Source organism: Herpailurus yagouaroundi, unplaced genomic scaffold, assembly GCF_014898765.1.
Source record: "Herpailurus yagouaroundi ecotype Mexico unplaced genomic scaffold, PumYag 187, whole genome shotgun sequence".
In the NCBI taxonomy this organism is placed as follows: Eukaryota; Metazoa; Chordata; class Mammalia; order Carnivora; family Felidae; genus Herpailurus; species Herpailurus yagouaroundi.
In genome coordinates this window covers 17204470-17225282 of record NW_024412418.1, presented here as the reverse complement: position 1 = coordinate 17225282, position 20813 = coordinate 17204470, and the positions used below count along the sequence as shown (strand labels likewise).

At 38.1% G+C, this 20813-nt stretch overlaps 1 protein-coding gene across 2 annotated transcripts in view; it reads left to right on the top strand.

Moving 5' to 3' along the window:
• PDHX (pyruvate dehydrogenase complex component X) overlaps positions 1-20813 on the top strand; it is a 73728-nt gene that overhangs the window by 33392 nt on the left and 19523 nt on the right. For both annotated transcript variants that reach the window (XM_040495466.1, XM_040495467.1), the window contains exons 4-7: positions 3508-3707; positions 7091-7189; positions 15629-15803; positions 17842-17989. In XM_040495466.1, the coding sequence (XP_040351400.1) occupies positions 3508-3707; positions 7091-7189; positions 15629-15803; positions 17842-17989 (622 nt within the window). The remainder of the gene's footprint in view (positions 1-3507; positions 3708-7090; positions 7190-15628; positions 15804-17841; positions 17990-20813) is intronic.

Sequence of the window (20813 nt, the reverse complement as noted above, 5' to 3'; positions counted from 1 at the left end):
AGAAAGCTCTAGTTTTTAGTTTGCCCACGTTTTTGAAACAATTAGAAATTATTGTCTGTTTTGCTCTTCGTGGAGGTTTGTTTGCATAGTCTTTGAGAGGTTTTTGTATTCTTCTCCTCCCCTGCCCAATTTCATTCTCTTCTCATTCATAATTTTTGCATCTGATTTCCATTTTAGATATAAACTAATAATTATTGCATTTTAATTAGAACCAGAAAAAAGCTTAGAAGCTCTTAATAATGTGAATAAAGAGCAATTGCTGTCAGTGTAGATAATTTTAGGATTCATTTCCAGTTTAGTTCAGTCAATGAGGGAGTTGTTAAAAAGTCTTATGTAATCACTGGTAAATTGCTGTGCGGAAAACCTTAAAATTTTTACACACATGCCAGTTCATAAGCTGAGTCTTAAATTTATCTGACAAATTGGACAGCACGTGTTTTAAGTGATAAATTAATAAAATAGCATATTAGGATGACATAGTTGGAGAATTTATTAAAGATCGTCTGGTTTGGCTTCTTATGTGATTTGTTACAAACCAGGATACTTTTGAGGGTGTAAAGGGTGGGGATGTGAAGATTATTTGAACTTCTATAATTTTTTGAAATTTTAATTTATTGACTAGCAAAACATTCACTGATAGATTTTATAATATTGGTAGACCATTACTATTCAAAACAATTTTCAAGAATAGATTTTTTTTTCTGAAATCCATGGATATTAAAGCAAAATTGTAAAACGTACTTGCTTTAGGGACACCTGGCTGGCTTAGTCGGTGGAGCAGGTGACTCTTGATCTCGGGGTCGTGAGTTGAAGCTCCACGTTGGACAGGGCTTACATGATCATCCGAAAATTAAAAAACAAAGATTCATTATCTTTGGTACTTATTTGTGTTCTCCAATCAATTTCTTAGCTGCATCTCACGCTAATACTGTGTCACTGGTGTTTTTTTAAAGACTGTAGTTTTTCAACATAATTTTTATTGTTAGGTCCCTTTCCTCCCTTACTGAGCAAGTTATTTAACCTTTCTGTGCTTCAGTTTCCTCATCTGTACATGAATAATAATAGCACTTACCTTGTAATGTTGTTAGGAGAATTAAATGAGTTGACACAGTGCTAGAACAGTGCCTGGCAATTGAATGCCAAACTGTTACTCAAAGACTTAATGAGTGTTTTTTTTCTCCCCGCTGTGCATTTTTAGCTTGCCATTGATTTGATGTCAGTGTCAGTATTTCTTATGTGTCTTCCTTTAAAAAAAATTTTTTTTAACATTTATGCATCTTTGAGACAGAGAAAGACAGAGCTGAGTGGGGGAGGAGCAGAGAGAGAGGGAGACACAGAATCCGAAGCAGGCTCCAGGCTCCGAGCTGTCAGCCCAGAGCCCGATGCGGGGCTCAAACTCACTGACTGCGAGATCGTGACCTGAGCCGAAGTCGGACGCTTAACCGACTGAACCACCCGGGCGCCTCTGTGTGCCTTCCTTTTAGACCAAAGTTCATTGTGCACATGAGTTAAAGTGTGTATATTAAAGAATACAGTTTAAAGCTGTATAATGGTTTGAACCATGATAGAAAATTGTTACTAAGTTTTCAAACCAAGTCAGCCATGCGACTCGGCTCAACGCCACTGACCGCAGTGCATGCTCCTTCTGTGCTCAGCAGCTCTCACACTCTCCTATTTTACAGAAGAAAATATTTAAATAATTGCTTAACTTATTATTTTTTACCATCACAATCAAAATACAGTTTTTCCCAGCACCTTGAGTGGAGTGAACCCCCTCAAATAATTTCTCTGTTGGGAAATTCTGCTGACTTCAGCATCTCCTATTAGCGGATACACTGAGGAAGCTCCGGTGGGCAGTGTGGAGCACATTTGCCCGTGATTCATTTCAGCCTATGGGAATGTCTCTTGTAAAGAAAGAGGCCCCATCCCTGGGGTCTGTGTCTGGGGGTGGAGTTCAGCAGCCTGTGTGTGGTCCGGTGGAGAAATAGGTTTGCCCCAGGCCTTCCTGCCTATTTTTGCTTTTGTTGCTGTCCTGCCGTCCACTGTCCGCTCCCCAGTCCTGCCAGCCTCCTGCTGGCCCTTCAAGCGCAACGTTCCAACCCTTACCAATGGGGCACTCCTCTCCTGTCCACTCTTGATCCATGTTGAGTGTATTTTTTTGTTTTAAAACAAAAATTTTATTTGAAATAATATTAATTTATCCTTTTGACATAATAGTAAAAAAAAAAAAAAATGAGTAGTCCACAGAACTAAAACTTCAGTATGTGACAGACAGCTAAACAAATTGTTCTTGGGTTGTTTTGTGTTTTTTTCACAGGTTGCACTTCATGAAATGTCCTTATCTTATGTACCTGTGTCTTATATATGTATTTAGCTTCATCCAAGTGTTATTTCTGTTCTTCTCCATCAGTAATTAGTAAACTTTGAAAGCTTCCTAACTTCCAGAACTTATGCCTTATTTATTTTTAGACTAGCGCATATACTGATAATCATCAAAATTAATGTTAGTCAGAAATGTCATACCCCTTTTAGGAGTTAAGCTCTTATAATTACTCTATTAATGCACATCTTTCAGCCTCGCATTCTATTATTCACTACATTACATCGGTAATGAACTTTATTTAATGTAATTGAAAGAGAATAATACAAATTTTAAAGGAATGACATTTTCTTCCAGTACTGACTGAACTTAAAAACATTGTCATCTGAAGGTTCTCTAGGGACTTATCTTACTAACTAAATAAAAAGCAACTCTTCCTTTATAAATGAATGCTGCTGAAATGTTTAAAATACATTAAGTTTTTTTTTTAACTTCAATCTTATTCTTTTAATTGACATTTTCTATGAAAAATTGTTTGATTAGCTGAGTCACCAGTGTGTTTCTGTTGTACTTGTAAAAATTCATGGGCTTTTATTTTATTTCTCAGGTTTTGTAAATAGATACATAGGGAAAAAACTAAATATAGGGAAAGACAGAAACCAACATTAACCAGAGTAGTTAACCAATTCTGTTTAGACGATGGGATATTCTTTTCTCCAGAGACTGTTCACTGAACATATCTTATGTTAACAGTAGTCAGTAGGACTCACTTAGGAGAGTTAATTCCTTGTGAGCTCCTGGAATTCCTAAGCCATTGTGTAGAAACTGTCTGGGAAAGACAAGCAGTTGAAGGATAAAACCATAGTCTCCTGTTTGGATTTGTACGATTGACATCAAAAGGAAGATGGTATGATCACTCTTACATATTTGAAAGCTGTCAGAGAAGAGATTCTGGATTTTTTTTTCAGGCCGTCTCATGAATAACTGGGAGAGGGAGAATGGTGAAGGAAGGCATACATGGGGGAAGGCAGGAAAGGATGGTGGTGGGTGGAAGGAGGAGGCAGGCTGACTTGGGAGCAGATTTTAGCTCAAATTAAGGTCTTTCTAATCAGTACAGAATTATGTAAACTACTTGGTGAGGTCATGAGCCTTTCCATCTCTGCAGTTATTTTCTTTTTGAAATATAGGTTGAAGAAGGATCTAAAAATATACGGCTAGGTGCACTAATTGGTTTGCTAGTTGAAGAAGGAGAAGATTGGAAACATGTTGAAATCCCCAAAGATGTAGGTCCTCCATCACCAGCTTCAAAACCATCAGTGCCTCGCCCCTCGCCAGAACCACAGATTTCTACTCCTGTCGAAAAGGAACATAGACCGGGAAAACTGCAGTGAGTATGTTTATTTGGATGCTGATGTAAAAAAACAAAACGAAACCGAAAGTGATGGCAACTCCTAGGGTATCTTAATCATTGTCAAACATCTTTGTACCTTATATATGAAGTGGCTGATCTTCCTTTTTTTCTCTTAGGTAACTGACGCCTAGGAATGATTATTTTGTGTCATTGTTCATTCAACAAACAAATAGTTCTTGAATACCTGCCCTGTTCCAGGTAGTAGGAAAGCTCTGCTCACCTGGTGGAGAACAAAGCAGTCTGTGTTGTCCATGTTGAACTTGAATTAGGTTTTAGCCTTCTGGGATGGAATTTAATATACCAAATTTCAGATCGTGTTTTCATCCATGGAATTCTAGTTACCATAATGTGAATTCCAGTTTTAAATGTATAACTGATGTAAAATGGAATGAGCAGGAGTGCCTGGGTGGCTCAGTCAGTTAAGCCTCCGACTTCGGCTCAGGTCATGATCTCACAGTTCCTGAGTTCAAGCCCCATGTCGAGGTCTGTGCTGACAGCTCAGGGCCTGGAGTCTGCTTCAGATTCTATATCTCCCTCTCTATCTGCCCCTCCCCCACTCATTCATTTTCTCTCTCTCTCTCTCTCTCTCTCTGTCTCTCCCTCTCTCTCTGTATCTCTCAAAAAATAAACATTAAAAAAAAATTTTTTTTTAAGTAAAATGGAATTAGCATCTTAACATGCATTTCTTTGCAACTATTCTGCATGTGAGTGTCTGACACAGATTAGAGCTCAATTTTATCCCTGTATAACACACTTAGTAAACACCATTTCATTTCAGCTTTGCATAGCTTAAATGGATGGACTCAGAAAATTCTAACAAGTTCATTTATTTATTTTAACATTCTCTATAATTATACAAAATTACTTTATAAGAAAAAGCTCTTCATCGAGAAGGGTCCTCTTATGAACCACTTTCAAACTTAAATAAAAGTGCAGAATTTTTCCTTTTTAAAATTTTTTTCCTTCAGCTTACCAATGTCAGCTTTTGTCAGAAAAAAATCCACAGTGATTTTGAAGTGCTGAGTTGTAAATTCCCGTCACTGTTTACACAGCACTTCTGACTGCATTGCTTTAACTTCCCTTCATTTACCATGAAAATCAGAGGCAGGCTCCTGGCTGTGTTCACTGCTCTTCTCCTGTTGCAGAGACCACAGTGTGTACCTGTCATTCTGTGACGATCCATCACTCAGACTTAATGAGTCTGAGACCCGGGGGTGTAGCAGCAGACCTGTGAACCGCACAGTGTTGGCCCACACGGTGATTTTCTTAAATAAAAGTTTTGAATTGGTTATAGTTAATCTTACCAAAAATCTAAAATTTCAGTTTCTTCTGAAAAATCTAAAGATTTGATAGCACTGAGTCCATAGCGCCTAGAGCTGTTTCCCTAAAATGGAGCAAGTACCACGTTCCTTCCTCTCCATTTTTTAGTTACACACTTCTGGACCCAGCCCCTTTTATTCAGTTTTCAGTTTTCACATCTTTATCAAACTGTATAGTTATTTGTATCTGCTGCTTTGCCTAAAGGTCATAATCGAAGAGTGGACACTCAGTAGTTGTGTGGCCTTTTGGTATGTCTCAGTTTCCATGTCTAATAATCAACGTAAGTGCTTTGCCTCTTAACTCTTTGGAGTAAATCTAAAATACTGCTTTCATGTAAATACTAATGTCTTTTAAAAATATATAAAGGATACAATTCAACAACAACAAAACAAACAATTCAATTAAAATAGGCAAAGTAGGGGTGCCTGGGTGGCTCAGTTGGTTAAGCGTCCGACTTCGGCTCAGGTCATGATCTCCCTGTTTGCAGGTTCGGGCCCCGCGTCGGGCTCTGTGCTGACAGCTCAGAGCCTGGAGCCTGCTTCGGATTCTGGGTTCTCCCTCTCTCTGCCCCTCCCTGACCGGTGCTCTGTGTCTCTGTCTCTCAAAAATAAATAAACATTAGAAAATTTTTTTAAAAAATAGGCCAAGTACTCAAATATATATTTTGTCCAAAGAAGATGTATGAATGGCCAATAAACATGTGAAAAGATGCTCAGTGTCCCTAATCATTAGGGAATTGCCAGTCAATGCCACAGCGAGCTACCATTTCACATTCATTGGATTGGCTATTGTTAAAAAAAAATAATGATAATAATGTGTTGACAGAGAAATTACGACAGTTGTGCGCTGTTGGTAGGAATGTAAAATGGTGCAATCACTGGAAAACAGCATGGCAGTTCCTAAAAAATTAAAAATAGAATTACCATATGATCCTTTTCTCGGTATGTACTCAAGCAATTCCTTTTCTCGGTGTATACTCAAAAAAGGTGAAAGCAGGAACTCAGAGATATTTGTATAACCATGTATAGCAGTGTTACTCACAGTAGCCAAAAGATGGGAACAACTCATGTGTCCAAAATGTGCCATATACATACAATGAAATGTTATTCAGCTTTGGAAAGGATGGAAACACTGACACATATACCATGACATGGATGAACCTTGAAGACATTATGCTAAGTAAAATAAGCCAACCACAAAAAGACAGATGTAATATGATTCCACTTACGTGAATTACCCAGAGTAGTCAAATTGGTAAAGAGAGTAGAAAGCTGTCTGCTGGGAGCTAGGGGAGTGGGGAGTTAGTGTTTAATGGGGACAGGGTTTCAGTTTGGGAGAATGAAAGTTCTGGAGATGGCTGGTGTAACTGTACTTTATGCCACTCAATTGTACACCTAAAAATGTTTTAAATTGTAAATTTTGTGTATTTTTACCACACACAGAAAAAATGAAGGAATGATTTATCTAGTTCCGTATTGATGTGTTTGATTAGGAACCATTTGAAAAATTATTACTTGAAATAGGAGCTCTCCTCTTTTGAATATTTACTTTTTTTTTTTTTTTGAAAGAGAGAGTGAGAGCAGGGGAGGTGGGCAGAGGGGGAGAGACAGACAGAGAGACAGAGAGAGAGAGAGAGAGAATGAGAATCTTAAGCAGGCTCAGCGCGGAGCCCAACGCAGGGCTCAATCCTTGACAATCCTCATGACACAGGGTCATGACCCTGGAATCATGACCTGAGCTGAAATTAAGAGTTGGACACTCAACCGATTGAGCCACCCAGGCACCCTGTGTATTTACTCTTATTGAAAGAGTATTTTGAAATAGTAACTAAGTAACTTTGTATGAAATGTTTTGGTAGTAAAGTAAACCAGATTCGTACAGATTAATTTATTTTACCGTGACTATCTGTGGGAATCATTTCAATTTCATTGTAAGTTTTTATTTTTCTAAGTTTCAGCAAAATTGTTGACGTTTATGTACATTCGATTCAAATTTAAGTGTTTATTGGTTTCCTTAATCTCTTCATGTTTTCTTCTTAGGTTCCGTTTAAGTCCAGCTGCCCGTAATATTCTGGAAAAACACTCCCTGGATGCTAGCCAGGGCACAGCCACTGGCCCTCGGGGGATATTCACTAAAGAGTATGTTTGTGCTTTTTTTTTTTTTAATTAAAAAAAATTTTTTTAAGTTTATTTATTTATTTAGAGAGAGACAGAGAGGGTGGGCAAGCGGGGGGGGGGGGGGGACAGAAAGAGAGTCCCAAGCAGGCTCTGCACTGTCAACGCAAAGCCCGACACGGGGCTCAAACTCCCAAAACTGTGAGATCATGACCTGAGCTGAAATCAAGAGTCAGACGTTTAACCAACCAAGCCACCCAGGTGCCCCTGTTTGTGCTTTTTGTAACAACCAATTCCATTATTTATCATGATCATCCTTTTCTGAAAGTATTTTAAGAAGAGCTTATTCAGTGTTAAGATTTAAAAGGATGTATACTGTTCTTTTGTATTTTTAATTGCTTTGGCAGTGTAAATTATATTCTGTGCAAGGGTTGTTTCTGAATAATTACAGCATTAGTGAAGAACAGTTCTAATTTGGTAACAAAGCCAGATCCTTAGAAATGGTGATAAATGCAGAAAATTAGAGTGCAGAGTGGTGAACCTTTGTATTGTTTTACATTTACTTGAAATAAGTTAGCGATCACATTTAAATTTTTAAAACCTAGATATATACTTTTAAAAATACTTTCATTCTTATCTGTTTGGAATTTAGTCAATGATATGACCAAAGAGATTTCCATATGCAGTTGGCCCTCTTAGGTCTTCTGTTGCACTGATCTCACTGTCCATGAGTTAGTACCTCACTTGCTTAGTACCACACTCTTAATTATAAATATTCTCAAGTAAGATTTAAAATTTGATAGAGTTATCCTTGCTCTTCTTTTTCAATAGACCAGTTTTCTTGGTTTATTCTTATTTTATTATTCTTCCAAATGAATTTTAAACCATTCATTTGCCCTGCTGACGGGACTCCGCAGGGGGATGATGGTGTTTTTATTGGGATTGTATCGCATTGTAAGTTACGTTGGGGAAGAAGTGATATCTTGATGATCCTGAGTCTTCCTGTTCAAGAACACTGATATGTTTTACCAATTTGTTTAAATTTTGTTTCTTTCAGGAGTGTATGAGAACAGATAGCGCCTGCTCTATTCAAACTTGGTCTATTGGGAAGACAAAGGTTAATCCTTTAGGCATATGAACTAATGTAAAATTGCAGTAGTGTTATCTGTTATATTTCTATGGCAGTAATATTAAATTCTTCAAATTGAGTTAATGTCTTAAAACAATATGCTTATTCCCTGTTCATATAATATTGATAAAAAGTGATCGGTGATACTGGCTTAAAAGTTTTTAAGTTGCGATGGGGCAAGGGTTATGAAACTATTAAGTGGCAGTGCTGGACCAAGGGACCTTTTTTTTTTTTTTTTTCCCCATTGGTTATTTTAGTCTTCATTAAAGCATTAGTTTATGTTTGTGTATTATTTTTATGGGGAGCGGTATCTCCTTAATTCTTAGATAGTCTCATTTATCTGTATTATAGCCTTATTGATTTGCTCATCAAACATGTGTCTGTGGTTCTCTTAAACACATCCTGTGAAGTTCTGCCATACTACATGAGCAGGAAATCAGCTGTCCTGACTCCTGACTGAAAAAGAGCATCCTAGGCTGTGAATTTTTAGTTAAAGGACCTAAAAACGTAGCCATAAAAAATTAAAATTAAGTATCTCGATAGCCAGTTAAGCCTAGTTTTTCTCCCACATTAATCCCTATTTCGTATCTACCATTCATACCTTAATTTTATTAATCTACCAGTCTATGCTTCAGTAAACTCCCTGTAAAAATGGGATAAAGCATCTTTCTTCATAACCAGGGATACTCACCTATATTTCTGAGGGATGGGACAAAGAGTCTATATTTAATTCATTAATCATCGAGTAAGATTTGGTGAAATGTAAAATAATCATAGCTGTACCTTAGAAGGATTAATTTTGCAAATTTCCATAAGATAAATTGGAGTAGGAAAATACTTGAGGTAAGGAGATAAATTAATAGGCTTATAAAGTAATTCAGGTAAAAGATAAAAAATGCTTGAATGTGTGTGGAAGAAGTAAAAGAGAGATTTCTGACGCAGACAGTGTTCTACGGACAGAATCCAGAAGCCTTCGTAAAGGACTGAATGTGGAACAATAGACCAGGATAGCAACCAGTCAAGGACTGAAGTTGGAATTCTGATCCGGGTCATGAAATTTTGGCTCCATAAATACAATAAGGGCTTTGAGAAAGTATTTGTCTCAGTGGCGTGAGTGATGGGGTAGCTCTGAAGCTTATTATCAGTGCTGACGAGCCGCGCAGGCATCAGGGTCCGAGAGGTGAATGTTATTTGCAGGAAACACTTTGGAACTAGAGAGGGAGGTTTGGTAGGTAGTAGAGCAGTAGTTACAATTGAGATAATCAGGAGGTAAACTTTCAGAAGGCTGAAATTCCTGTTTTGGAGGATATCTAGGAACTGGATAAAAAGTTAAGAATGTGTGATCTGAGAAAAGTCTTTGAAGTTGGTGATCAGGTGACATTTTAGAAGGCAGTTCATTGGTGTGACAGCAGAGGAATGAAATAGTGCTTTCTTCATTTCTCCCTTCTCTTTCCATGTGTGCTTAATACATATGTGATGAACAAATACCTTTTTTTTATTTTTATTTAAAAAAAAAATTTTTTTTAACGTTTATTTATTTTTGAGACAGAGAGAGACAGAGCATGAACGGGGGAGGGGCAGAGAGAGGGAGACACAGAATCGGAAACGGACTCCAGGCTCTGAGCTGTCAGCACAGAGCCCGACATGGGCTCGAACTCACGGACCGCGAGATCATGACCTGAGCTGAAGTCGTTCGCTCAACCGACTGAGCCACCCAGGCGTCCCCAAATACCTTTTTTTTTAAACCTCAGTTGAAGTTATAACAGTAATGTAACATTTATTAAAGAGAACAAGATGGTATTGTCTTGCTGTATACCCAAAGGCAGCACTGTTAAAATAGAGTTACATGTTTAATGTTTTTGCTATCTTCCTCCTCCTCATATCCAGTTCTCTTTCCTGTCCTTATTCTTTAACTCTGCATCATAAGGGAGTCAACCTTTGGTCTTCAAACTTTGACACATTACAAAAGATTTCGTGGGAAGATCCTTGAAAGCATGCATTATTCAGGATTTTTGCTTTGTATGCTACTAAAGATGCCTGTGTTTTAAGTTTAACGTTAAGGTGGACTTTGGGAAAAACTTTGACTTGCTGTCATCTCCAAAAATGGCATATTCTGATAAGATTGAAAAACTGCAGCCTTTGACATAAGCTTCCCCCCAAATCCCTTAGCACACATTCTTGGAATTTGGAGGGACATCCTTCCTTTTTCCACTGTTAACTAAAAATGCAAGTAGAATAGAAAAATCAGTTCCAACTGCTGAAGAAGTGCCTCTGATGCATTGTATTTATGAAGTAGATCCTAAGTGTTAGGGTTGCTATTTTAATGTTGCTCAAACATATCACTCAGAATATATGTTGCGCAAAAGCATATGGACTTTGTTTTGCCTGTGTATGTAGTATTTTAGGAAAACGAGCGCTGGGGCCACCTTTCGAGAGAATATATTTAAGTTCTTTGCCTGTAACGTAACATCTTTGGTATATCTGTGTCTTAAATCATAGTTGTAGTTAATGTTTGTATTCATATCACAGCATCAAAAATCTGACCAGTGTGACAGGCCAAGTGTCTGGCATTCTTGTAATAGTATTTCTTTTGAAAACTAAGTCATTGCCCACCCAAATGAATTACTCTCTAAGGGATCCTGGTAGAGAAGATTCTACCCTGAGTGAACCACCAAGGTGCCTTCTGCCGTTTCTGCAGAAGTGTGTGGTGTATTTGTTTTTCTCCTAATGTTTAGAGCTTTTAATGCCTACTTAATTCTTCAGTCTAGTCTGATTAATTATTTCATGGACAGAATCATTAAAGTCATTCTCTGCATTATAGAAACTAAATTGTTGGCTGTTATTAAACAATAGTTAACATTTATACTTTACGAGGTATGTAAGTGTGAAATTAGCAATAAAAGCTGACTGTGAAGCAGTGGCCAGAATTGATTTTCTGTTTTCTTGTTTATGATTAATGACTTCTTGCTTTTATTCTTTACTAAGAGCTGTTCTACCCAAGAATCTTAATTACTACAAGAATGAAACTAAACTATTTTTTTTTCTTGATAAAATAGTAATACCTATGCTGATAGTGTCAGTTTAGGGGCATCTGGTGGCTCAGTCGGTTGAGCGCCCGACTGCGGCTCAGGTCATGATCTCACGGCTCTTGGGTTTGAGCCCCACGTCCGGCTCTGTGCTGACAGGTCAACCTGGAGCCTGCTTTGGATTCCGTGTCTCCCTCTCTCTCTGCCCCTCCCCCGCTCGCTCTTGCACGCGCTCTCTCTCAAAAATAAATAAACATTAAAAAAAAATTAAAAAAAAAATAAAGATGTGTCAGTTTAGTGTGACCAGTCTTTTTTTTTTTTTTTTAATTTTCTTTTTTCAACGTTTATTTATTTTTGGGACAGAGAGAGACAGAGCACGAACGGGGGAGGGGCAGAGAGAGAGGGAGACACAGAATCGGAAACAGGCTCCAGGCTCCGAGCCATCAGCCCAGAGCCCAACGCGGGGCTCGAACTCACGGACCGCGAGATCGTGACCTGCTGAAGTCGGACGCTTAACCGACTGCGCCACCCAGGCGCCCCTAGTGTGACCAGTCTTAAATCAGTGTATTCAGGCATTTTAGATTCTTTAGTCTCTTTACCTGTTATTTTTATCTGCTTATTTTTAACTGATAACTGAGAGTAAACTAGTGATCCCCATATAAAGAAAATAAAATGTATTTTAGATATGCCACTCTGATACTAAACTGTAATTTGACTTAAAACCCAGATTAGTAATAGGTTTTGTGAGAGAGATGTATTTTATATAATGGGAAGAGACTAGTAACGTTCAGCTGTGATTTGTAAGAGCCTTTAAAAGCTAAGTATCTTCTATTGAAGGCATTTTTCTGAATCAACAGAGAGGCCTTATATATCCATGCTCATATTTTTATTTATCTGGCTAGGGTTTTGGCTCATGGCATAAATCCCCAGAAATGATGCTGCCAGTCATTTACTTCATATGTAAATGTTATCATAATTAACTGGAAACTGGTGCTTTTGGTTCTAAATCTAAATTAAAAATTAATTTCCAAACAGAAGTAAGCTTGTTCTTCAAGGCCTTAACGGTACACAAGGTCATTCCCTAGGCCGCATATCTCCTCCTCTCCCCGGTCCTTTCTGTTCCCGTCACCGTGTTGTTGCCCATGCCCTGAAAACCAGCACTGCCTACGTTTAGCTTTGGATTACATAGATTGCATTTTTTCGTTCAGTCCCAGACTTGCTGTTAATCCTAGATGTGCTGAATTCTATTCTGATGTGTTCATGTGAGAAAAAATTATTCTGACTCTGATGTGGTTTATATTTGCATACTATGTGCATAGAGGTGTTAGAAAAGTGGTAGAACGTGCATAGGCTTTGAAGTTGGCCATACCTGGGTTTGATGCCAGCCCTGGCGGCTGCTTGCTGCCCACCTCTCCAGCTTCATCTTTTAACCCCCTCCCCTTGTTCACTGCTCTCTTCATGCCGACCTGCCTTCTGTCCTTAAGAGAGGCCTTTTCCCTGGCTGCTCTCCCTGCCTGGAAACATGCTTCTCCGGGCTCTTCTCGAGGCTTGCTCCTTCATCTTTCCACGTGAATACCGCCTCCTCAGGCATTCCCTGACCATCTGCCCTATTCTATTTATTTTTTTAAGTTTATGTATTTTGAGAGAGAGAGAGAGAGCGCGCGCGCGCAAGCAGTGGTGGGGAGGGTGCAGAGAGAGATGGAGAGAGAGAATCCACGCTGACAGCATGGAGCCCGATGCAGGGCTCGGTCTCGTGAACTGTGAGATCCTGACCTGAGCCGAAATCAAGAGTCAGACACTTACCCTACTGAGCCACCCAGGCGCCCCCCCCCATCCTCACCCATCACTCATCCTGTTATTCTGCTTTATTTTTTTCATAGTACATCACTATCTGTCATTTGTTTGCCTGATTAACATAACAGAGAGTAAAGCTGTTTGATGGGAAGTGTCTTGTTTAACACTGTATCCTTGACACGTGGAACAGAGTAGGTGATTGAGAAATTCTGACTTAGACTTGGAATTTAACCTCCCTGAGCCTACTTACTCATCTTTGAATTGGGAATGATAATACCTCCCTCACAGGCCTGGTATGAAATTATGTAATTAGCATAAACACAATACATACATAAGAGGCTAATTTTTCCATTTTTACTCCGACTTAAAATTTTTTTTTAATGTTTATTTTTGAGAGAGAGAGAGAGAGAGAGAGAGACAGAGACAGAGACAGAGACAGAGCACAAGCAGGGGAGGGGCAGAGAGAGAGGAAGACACAGAATCCTAAGCAGCCTCCGGCCTCCGAGCTGTCAGCACAGAGCCCGACGTGGGGCTTGAACCCACGACTGCGAGATCATGACCTGAGCTGAGGTTGGATGCTTAAGCGCCTGAGCCACCTAGGTGCCCCTTTTACTCCCACTTTGAATGCTTAGTTGGGGATCCAAGATGATAAAACATTTAAGGTTTCTTCGTCAGCTGACCTCTCATATTAAATGTCAGCTCTTTAACTTTGAAGTAAGTAAGTTATATTTGGTGTTAACTCCATGCACCCCTTTCTGGACCTGGTATAAAGCACGGACCCTCCTTCCTAAAAATGCTATTAGGACCCATTGAGGGATTCCTCTAATAATGTGCCCCAGGTTGGAGCATTCCTGCCTGGGTCAATTTTCTGTTGCTGCATAACATTACAACAAGCTTAGTAACTTAAAACATTTATTTATCATCTAACAATTCTGTAGGTCAGAAGCCAGGGCCCAGCATGGCTGGGTTCTCAGCTTATAGTCACAAGGTTGAAATCAAGGTGTTGGCCCAGGGCTTGGGCTTCATCTGAAGGTTGGAGTCCTCTTCCAGGCTCACATGGTTGTTGGCTGAATTCAGTTCCTTGGGGCTGTTGGACTCTAGCCCCTCACTGGGTCTTAGCCAAGGACTGACTGGTCTTAGCTCCTCGAGACCTCCTTCAGGTCCTTGCCACATGGTCATCTCCCCAGGCTGTTCACAAGTGCCTGTTTGCTTCTCCGGTGCCCGCAGGAGAGTCTCTCTCCATTCAAATCTCTTCTTGAAAGACTTTCTGGTTCCTTTTAAAGGGCTTATCTGATGTGTCTGATCCTGCCAGGGTAATTTTCCTTTTGCTTTTTGATTAACTTCATGTCAGCTGATTTGGGACCTGAATTGTGTGTACAAAATCCGTCACGTTTGTCACATAATGTAACCTAATCAGGGGAGCGGCATCCATCATACTCACAGGCCTACACAAGGGATTATGCAGGGTGTGTAACCAGGTAATAATTCTGTGTATACAAGAATGTTGGGGTCATCCGTCTCAGAATTCTGCCTACCATGTTGCCATATTAAGTAAAAAGGTTTTGTTCGGGGAAGGATAATTTCAGACATGCCCGGCAGATGCTAGGTTTTTCCCCTCAGCAATTCTTTCAGTAAACAATAACGAATAATTAACCGTGTTTGAGAAATTTAAAGGATGTAAATTGCCTTTAAATTAGTGTCACCCTGAAGTTGTTTTTAGATCACATAAAACCTTTTTGAAAAAGTTTTTAGCTTAAAACATTTTTTTTACTATAAAATTCTGTTTTTGAAAAGAGTTCTTTTAAATTGTCAGGTATTATAATTTTCGAGAAGGCATTTTGTTTAAGAAAATGTACTATTTCATACCCACTATAACTTAGCATAAATTGAAAGCTTGGTGTATTTAGTCATCCACTTACATCCTTTTAAAAAACAAAGATACCTTTAATGCAGGGTAAGTCTGTTACTAGTTTAGTTATCTTTCATTCTGAATGATGCTGTGGGGTAGGTTTATTTCATGAGATGATGCTGTTAACATTTTGAGCAATATTTAAAATGGTATGAGTTTCTGACCATAACAGGGTTATTTACACTAGAAAATCCAGTAATTTAGTAAATATACTAATAAAAGTCATCAGAAACTTGACATTTTCTGAATGCCATGTGAAAATTATTTGACAAGTATAAAGAATGAGAGTATGGTTTAAGAATTGTTCGTCTACCAAATGACACCCCCCCTCCAAGAAAAGGACTAATTTCCTTTTTAAAGATATCTACGCCCAAAACTTTGATATAATTCAAATTGTTTGGTTTTTGAAAATGTCCAAATATTGTAGCCATTGGGTGAATAATATGAATCAGCAGACCAGATAAGATTTGCTTGTGTAACTCAAGTAATTCATTTTGCATCACAGCCCTGACATCTCTCTATTTCAGTACCTTCCCTCCGTATCTCCATTTTCTAAATGTTCTCTTCTATTCCTTGTTGCTAATCGTGGTTATCTCTCTCTTCAGGGATGCTCTCAAACTGGTCCAGTTGAAAGAAACGGGCAAGATTACTGAATCCAGACCCACCCCAGCCCCTCTAGCTACTCCCGCAGTGCCTCTGCCCCCACAGGCCATGGCCACGCCACCATACGCACGGCCGATGATCCCAGCGGTCTCAACTCCTGGACAACCGAATGTAGTGGTAATATCATTTGAATAGATTTGTATGTTTTCGGACTTAAGTGAGAACTAGGAACCCAATAAGAACCGTTACTGTCTGTTTTTTGGGTTTTTTTTTAATTAGTTTATTTATTTTGAGAGAGAGAGAGAGAGAGAGAGAGAGAGACATCATGAGTGGGGGAGGGGCAGAGAGAGAGAGAGAGAGAGAGAGAGAGAGAGAGAGAGAGAAGCCCAAGCAGGCTCTGCACCGTCAGCCCAGAGCCCAACTTGGGGCTCATACTCAGGAAACTGCGAGATCATGACTTGAGCCAAAATTAAGAGTCAGACACTTAACTCACTGAACCACCCAGGCGCCCCAGCTGTCTGTTTTACGTGTAATTCTACCAATCCATTTTAGTAGTAGCTAACAGTGATAAAGAAAAAATTCTCCAGATACTTCATGTCGTGCAGACTCCTAGCACAAACCCAGTTTGTGTGGTGCTAACTTTCAAGGCCAGTGCCATATAAGTAGGCTCTTTAATCATGCTGCTTTTCACGTAGCTTTTCTCTGGTGTGGTACTAATGGTTGGTAGCCACCACTAGCCCTCATCTGTGGCTGTTTTATTTTAATGTTTATTTTTATTTTTGAGAGAGAAAGAGCATGAGCGGGAGATTGGCAGAGAGATGGGGGGACAGAGGATCCAAAGCAGGCTTTACAGTGTCAGCTGGAACCTGATGTGGGGCCTGAACTCACGGACCATTAGATGGTGACCTGACCCGAAGTCGGACGCTCAACAGGCTGAGCCTCCCAGGCGCCCCTTGACTGAGGGAATTGATACTCTGACTGTGAAGAACTATAGAGACTGTATAGCTAGTCATTCTTTCTCAGATGGAGGCAGTAACAGCCCTTTTTTGTTGTCAGAATATTCCATTTTGCCTCTTTTTACCTCCCTTTCTTAGTATCTTTCATGTCATTTGTTTCCCATCAGAAGAAATGCAGGATAATCAGGTTCATGTAAAACTGAAAGGGAAAAAAAAAAACAAAACTGGGCACTTAAAAAATAAACAAACCTATCTTGCTCTTTCTGATGGAGAAATATATTCCAGTATAGTATTTTAAAGAATTTGCAAACGGTACAAATTTCATGGGAAACAATTTTTAATGTAAATTCATGATTCGTGACTTCATATACAAAAAATTTATGTGTAATCAAATCTTATGTTTTTAAGAAGTAGGTTATTCAAATTAGGAAGGTAAACCTTACTTTCAAATTTTTATGGTATACAGAGAGCATTCATTCTATCTGAACAAATACTTTACTAACAAAGTGTTTAGTTTCCTAAGGACTCAGGTATATTTTTAGCTGCTTGATTAGAAGTGACTGTGATCTAGTCCCAGAGTGGAGTGAAGGACAAGAAAGGAATCACAGGTAGTTTTATGTCCATCCTGCTTTTTGTTAGAGTTTCAAAGAACAGAGTGGAAAAGCTATAGTAAGTTATAGGAAGATTTTATTATCTCACTTAGACTTTTTATTATGAATTTTTAGGAAATATGATACTCATGTGATTTCTTTTTAAATTACAAACCAAAATAGAAATAGTTTGGCAGATTATCCAGTACATTATCTTTTTCTACTGCACACCATTTTTATAAGTAGGAATTGTCTGTTGTTGGTTTGTTGATGTGTTGGATGCTTTGAGTTTTATTAAGTGATATTTGTAACAAGCTGCTTACAGTGGTATGTGTGTGTCTGTCTGTCTCTGTCCCATACACACACCCATGGGAGAATTATTCATGACCTGGTAGATTTCTTTTTGATCATCTTATACAAAGTAACATAAGATTCTCATTTATAACTAAGACATGGATTTTACCAATTTTTTCTACAGTTGTATACTATAAAATTAAAGCTCTCTGGATTTCTTATATTCCTCCTTATACTAAGAATTTTTAATAGTATTTTTCCTCTGTTAATCTTTAATTACCAAGAGTTAAGTTACTGAGACTAGATTATAGTATTAGAATTTGCTTTTTCCACTTCCATTTATGGTTTAATGGACAGATTGCAATTTCTTTGCAGGGCACATTCACTGAAATCCCTGCTAGCAATATTCGAAGAGTTATTGCCAAGAGGTTAACTGAATCTAAAAGTACTGTACCACATGCATATGCTACTACTGACTGTGACCTTGGAGCTGTTTTAAAAGCTAGACAAAGTCTGGTCAGAGGTTAGTAAAGTTAAATTTACTTAATACAGTACATGTGCTAACTATTGTGAAATCCTTTACTTACAAAGGCACATTGTGCAGCTTTTTATTTTGGTTTCATCATCTGGGTGTATTTTAGTACTAAATAAAAGAATTGGTTCACTTTTCTTATAAGAAACAAACCGATTCCATTGTATTGAGTAAATCATGTTTTTGGTATGATATCTGAACAAAGCAATCCTTAACATTTTATTTTTTTTTTTTTTTAATTTTTTTTTCAACGTTTATTTATTTTTGGGACAGAGAGAGACAGAGCATGAACGGGCGAGGGGCAGAGAGAGAGGGAGACACAGAATCGGAAACAGGCTCCAGGCTCTGAGCCATCAGCCCAGAGCCCGACGTGGGGCTCGAACTCACGGACTGTGAGATTGTGACCTGGTTGAAGTCGGACGCTTAACCGACTGCGCCACCCAGGCGCCCCAACAATCCTTAACATTTTAGAAAGTAAAAACTCCAAAATGATTGAAAAATGTTTTAGATTTTACATACATCTTAGATATCACTCTTCTTTATACAAGTTTTAATTTTTTATATCTTTTTCAAAATGAACTTTCAGGTTATGAAATTTGTAATGTACCTCCCAGCAAATTAGTTAAAACTAAGGTTGCTGGGAGACTTCGGAATTTTTAGCATGAACTGATGTTTCCTTTTCTTTTCTTTTCTTTTCTTTTCTTTTCTTTTCTTTTCTTTCTTTCTTTCTTTCTTTCTTTCTTTCTTTCTTTCTTTCTTTCTTTCTTTCTTTCTTTCTTTCTTTCTATCTGTATGGCTTTGATTTCATTTTCTTGCTTTTTTGAATTGGCTAAGACCTCTGTCTTAACCTGCAATGATGAGTATAAATGGCAAAAGCAGACATTTTTGCCTCGTTCTTGGTCTTAGGAGAAAACATTCAGTCTTTAATGTTAGTTGTAGGTTTTTTGTAGATTCCTTAAGTTGAGGAAATTCATATTCCTAATTTGCTGAGAGTTTTAGGCATAAACGGATGTTGAATTTTGTCAAATACTTTTGTGTGTCTTTTGAGATAATCTTTCCTTTTTCATTCTGTTATTTTGATGAATTATTTTGGTTGATTTCCAGATGTTGAATAAACTTGTATTCCTTGTATAAAACTCATCAATCATTAATTTTCTTATATATTTCTTGATCCCATTTTCTAAAATTTTGCTAAGAATTGTTATACCTGTGCACATGAATAATAACTACCCTGTGGTTTTCTTAAAGATGTTTGTTTGTTTTTTTCTTGGGTTTGTTACCAGATTTCACAGAATAAATTAGGAAATGTTTCCTTCTCCTTTATTTTCTGAAAGGTTTGGGTAGAATTGATTTTATTTCCTTTTTAATTATTTGGTAGAATTCACCAATGAGACTGTCTATCTAGGCCTTTGATTTTCTTTGTGGGAAGACTTTTAACTACAAATTCAGTTTTTAAAAATAGATGTATCGGTTTCTTCTGGAATGAGCTTGAGTAGTTTGTGTCTTTCAAGGAATTTGTTCATGTCATCTAGGTGATAAAATTTTCAGTAGTCCCCCCTCATCCACAGGGAATACATTCCAGGACCCCCAGTGGATGCCTGCAACCATTGATGGTACCAAACCCTGTATATACTGTGTTTTCTCCTGTGCATACGTACCTATGATAAAGCTTAACTTAAAAATTAGACATAGAGATTAACAACAATCATAATAAAATAGAACACTGTAGTAGAATACTGTAATAAAAGTTAAGTGAATGTGGTCTCTCTGTCTCTTAAGTATCTTACTGTGCTGTACTCGCCCCTCTCGTTATGATGTGAGGTGATAACATGCCAACGTGGTGAGATGACGCACGGTGAATGATGTAGGCATTGGGACATAGTGTTAGGGTATTGATGACCCTCTAACAGTATGTCAGAAGGAGGATCATCTGCCTCTGGGCTGCTGTTGGCTGTGGGTAACTGAAACTGTGAAAAGCAGAACTATGGATAAAGGGGTCGTTGGCATAAAGTTGTTTATAGTATTACCTTACTATATAGTACTTCTAACATTATATAATCTGAAGTGATGTCTCCATTTTCAGTATTAGTAATTTGTGTCTTTTGACTTTCTTGATCAATCTGGCTGGGGATTTATAAATTTTATTGATCTCTTCAAACAGTCACCTAATTTCATACAATTTCTTCATTGTTTTTCTAATTTTCTTTTCATTGGTTTCTGCTGCCTTTATTCCTTTTTTTTTTTTTTTTTTCTGTTTGCTTTGGGTTTAATTTGCTCCTTAGTTTCCTAGTTTCCTAAGGTGAAAGCTGAGATCAATGTCATATAATAAACTTTGATGCTAACATAAGCATATAATGCTTTTAAGGTCCCTTTCAGCAGTGCTTTAGATGAATTCCACAGAATTTGATGTGTTTTATTTTTCTTTCTATTTAAGATGTTTTCTAATTTTCCTTGTGATGTGTCTTTTGATCCATGAATCATTTGCAAGTGTAAATATAATTTCCAAATATTTAGGGCTTTTCAGCCTTTCTTTTATGATTTCTTGCTTAACTCCATTGTGCTTAGAGAACATGCTTTGTATGATGTAAATCTTAACTTTTGTTGAGATTTTAGAGTCGTAATATGGTCTATCTTGATGAATGTTTCATGTGTATTTGAAAAGAATGTGTGTTCTACCTCTGAGGAGTGTTCTATAAATGTCAGGTGAAGTTGGCTGGGAGTAGTGTTCATGTCTTCATATCCTTTCTGATTTCCTACGTGTTCTGTCCATTCTTGAAAGAAGAGTGTTGAGATCCCTGGTTACGATTAGGATTTG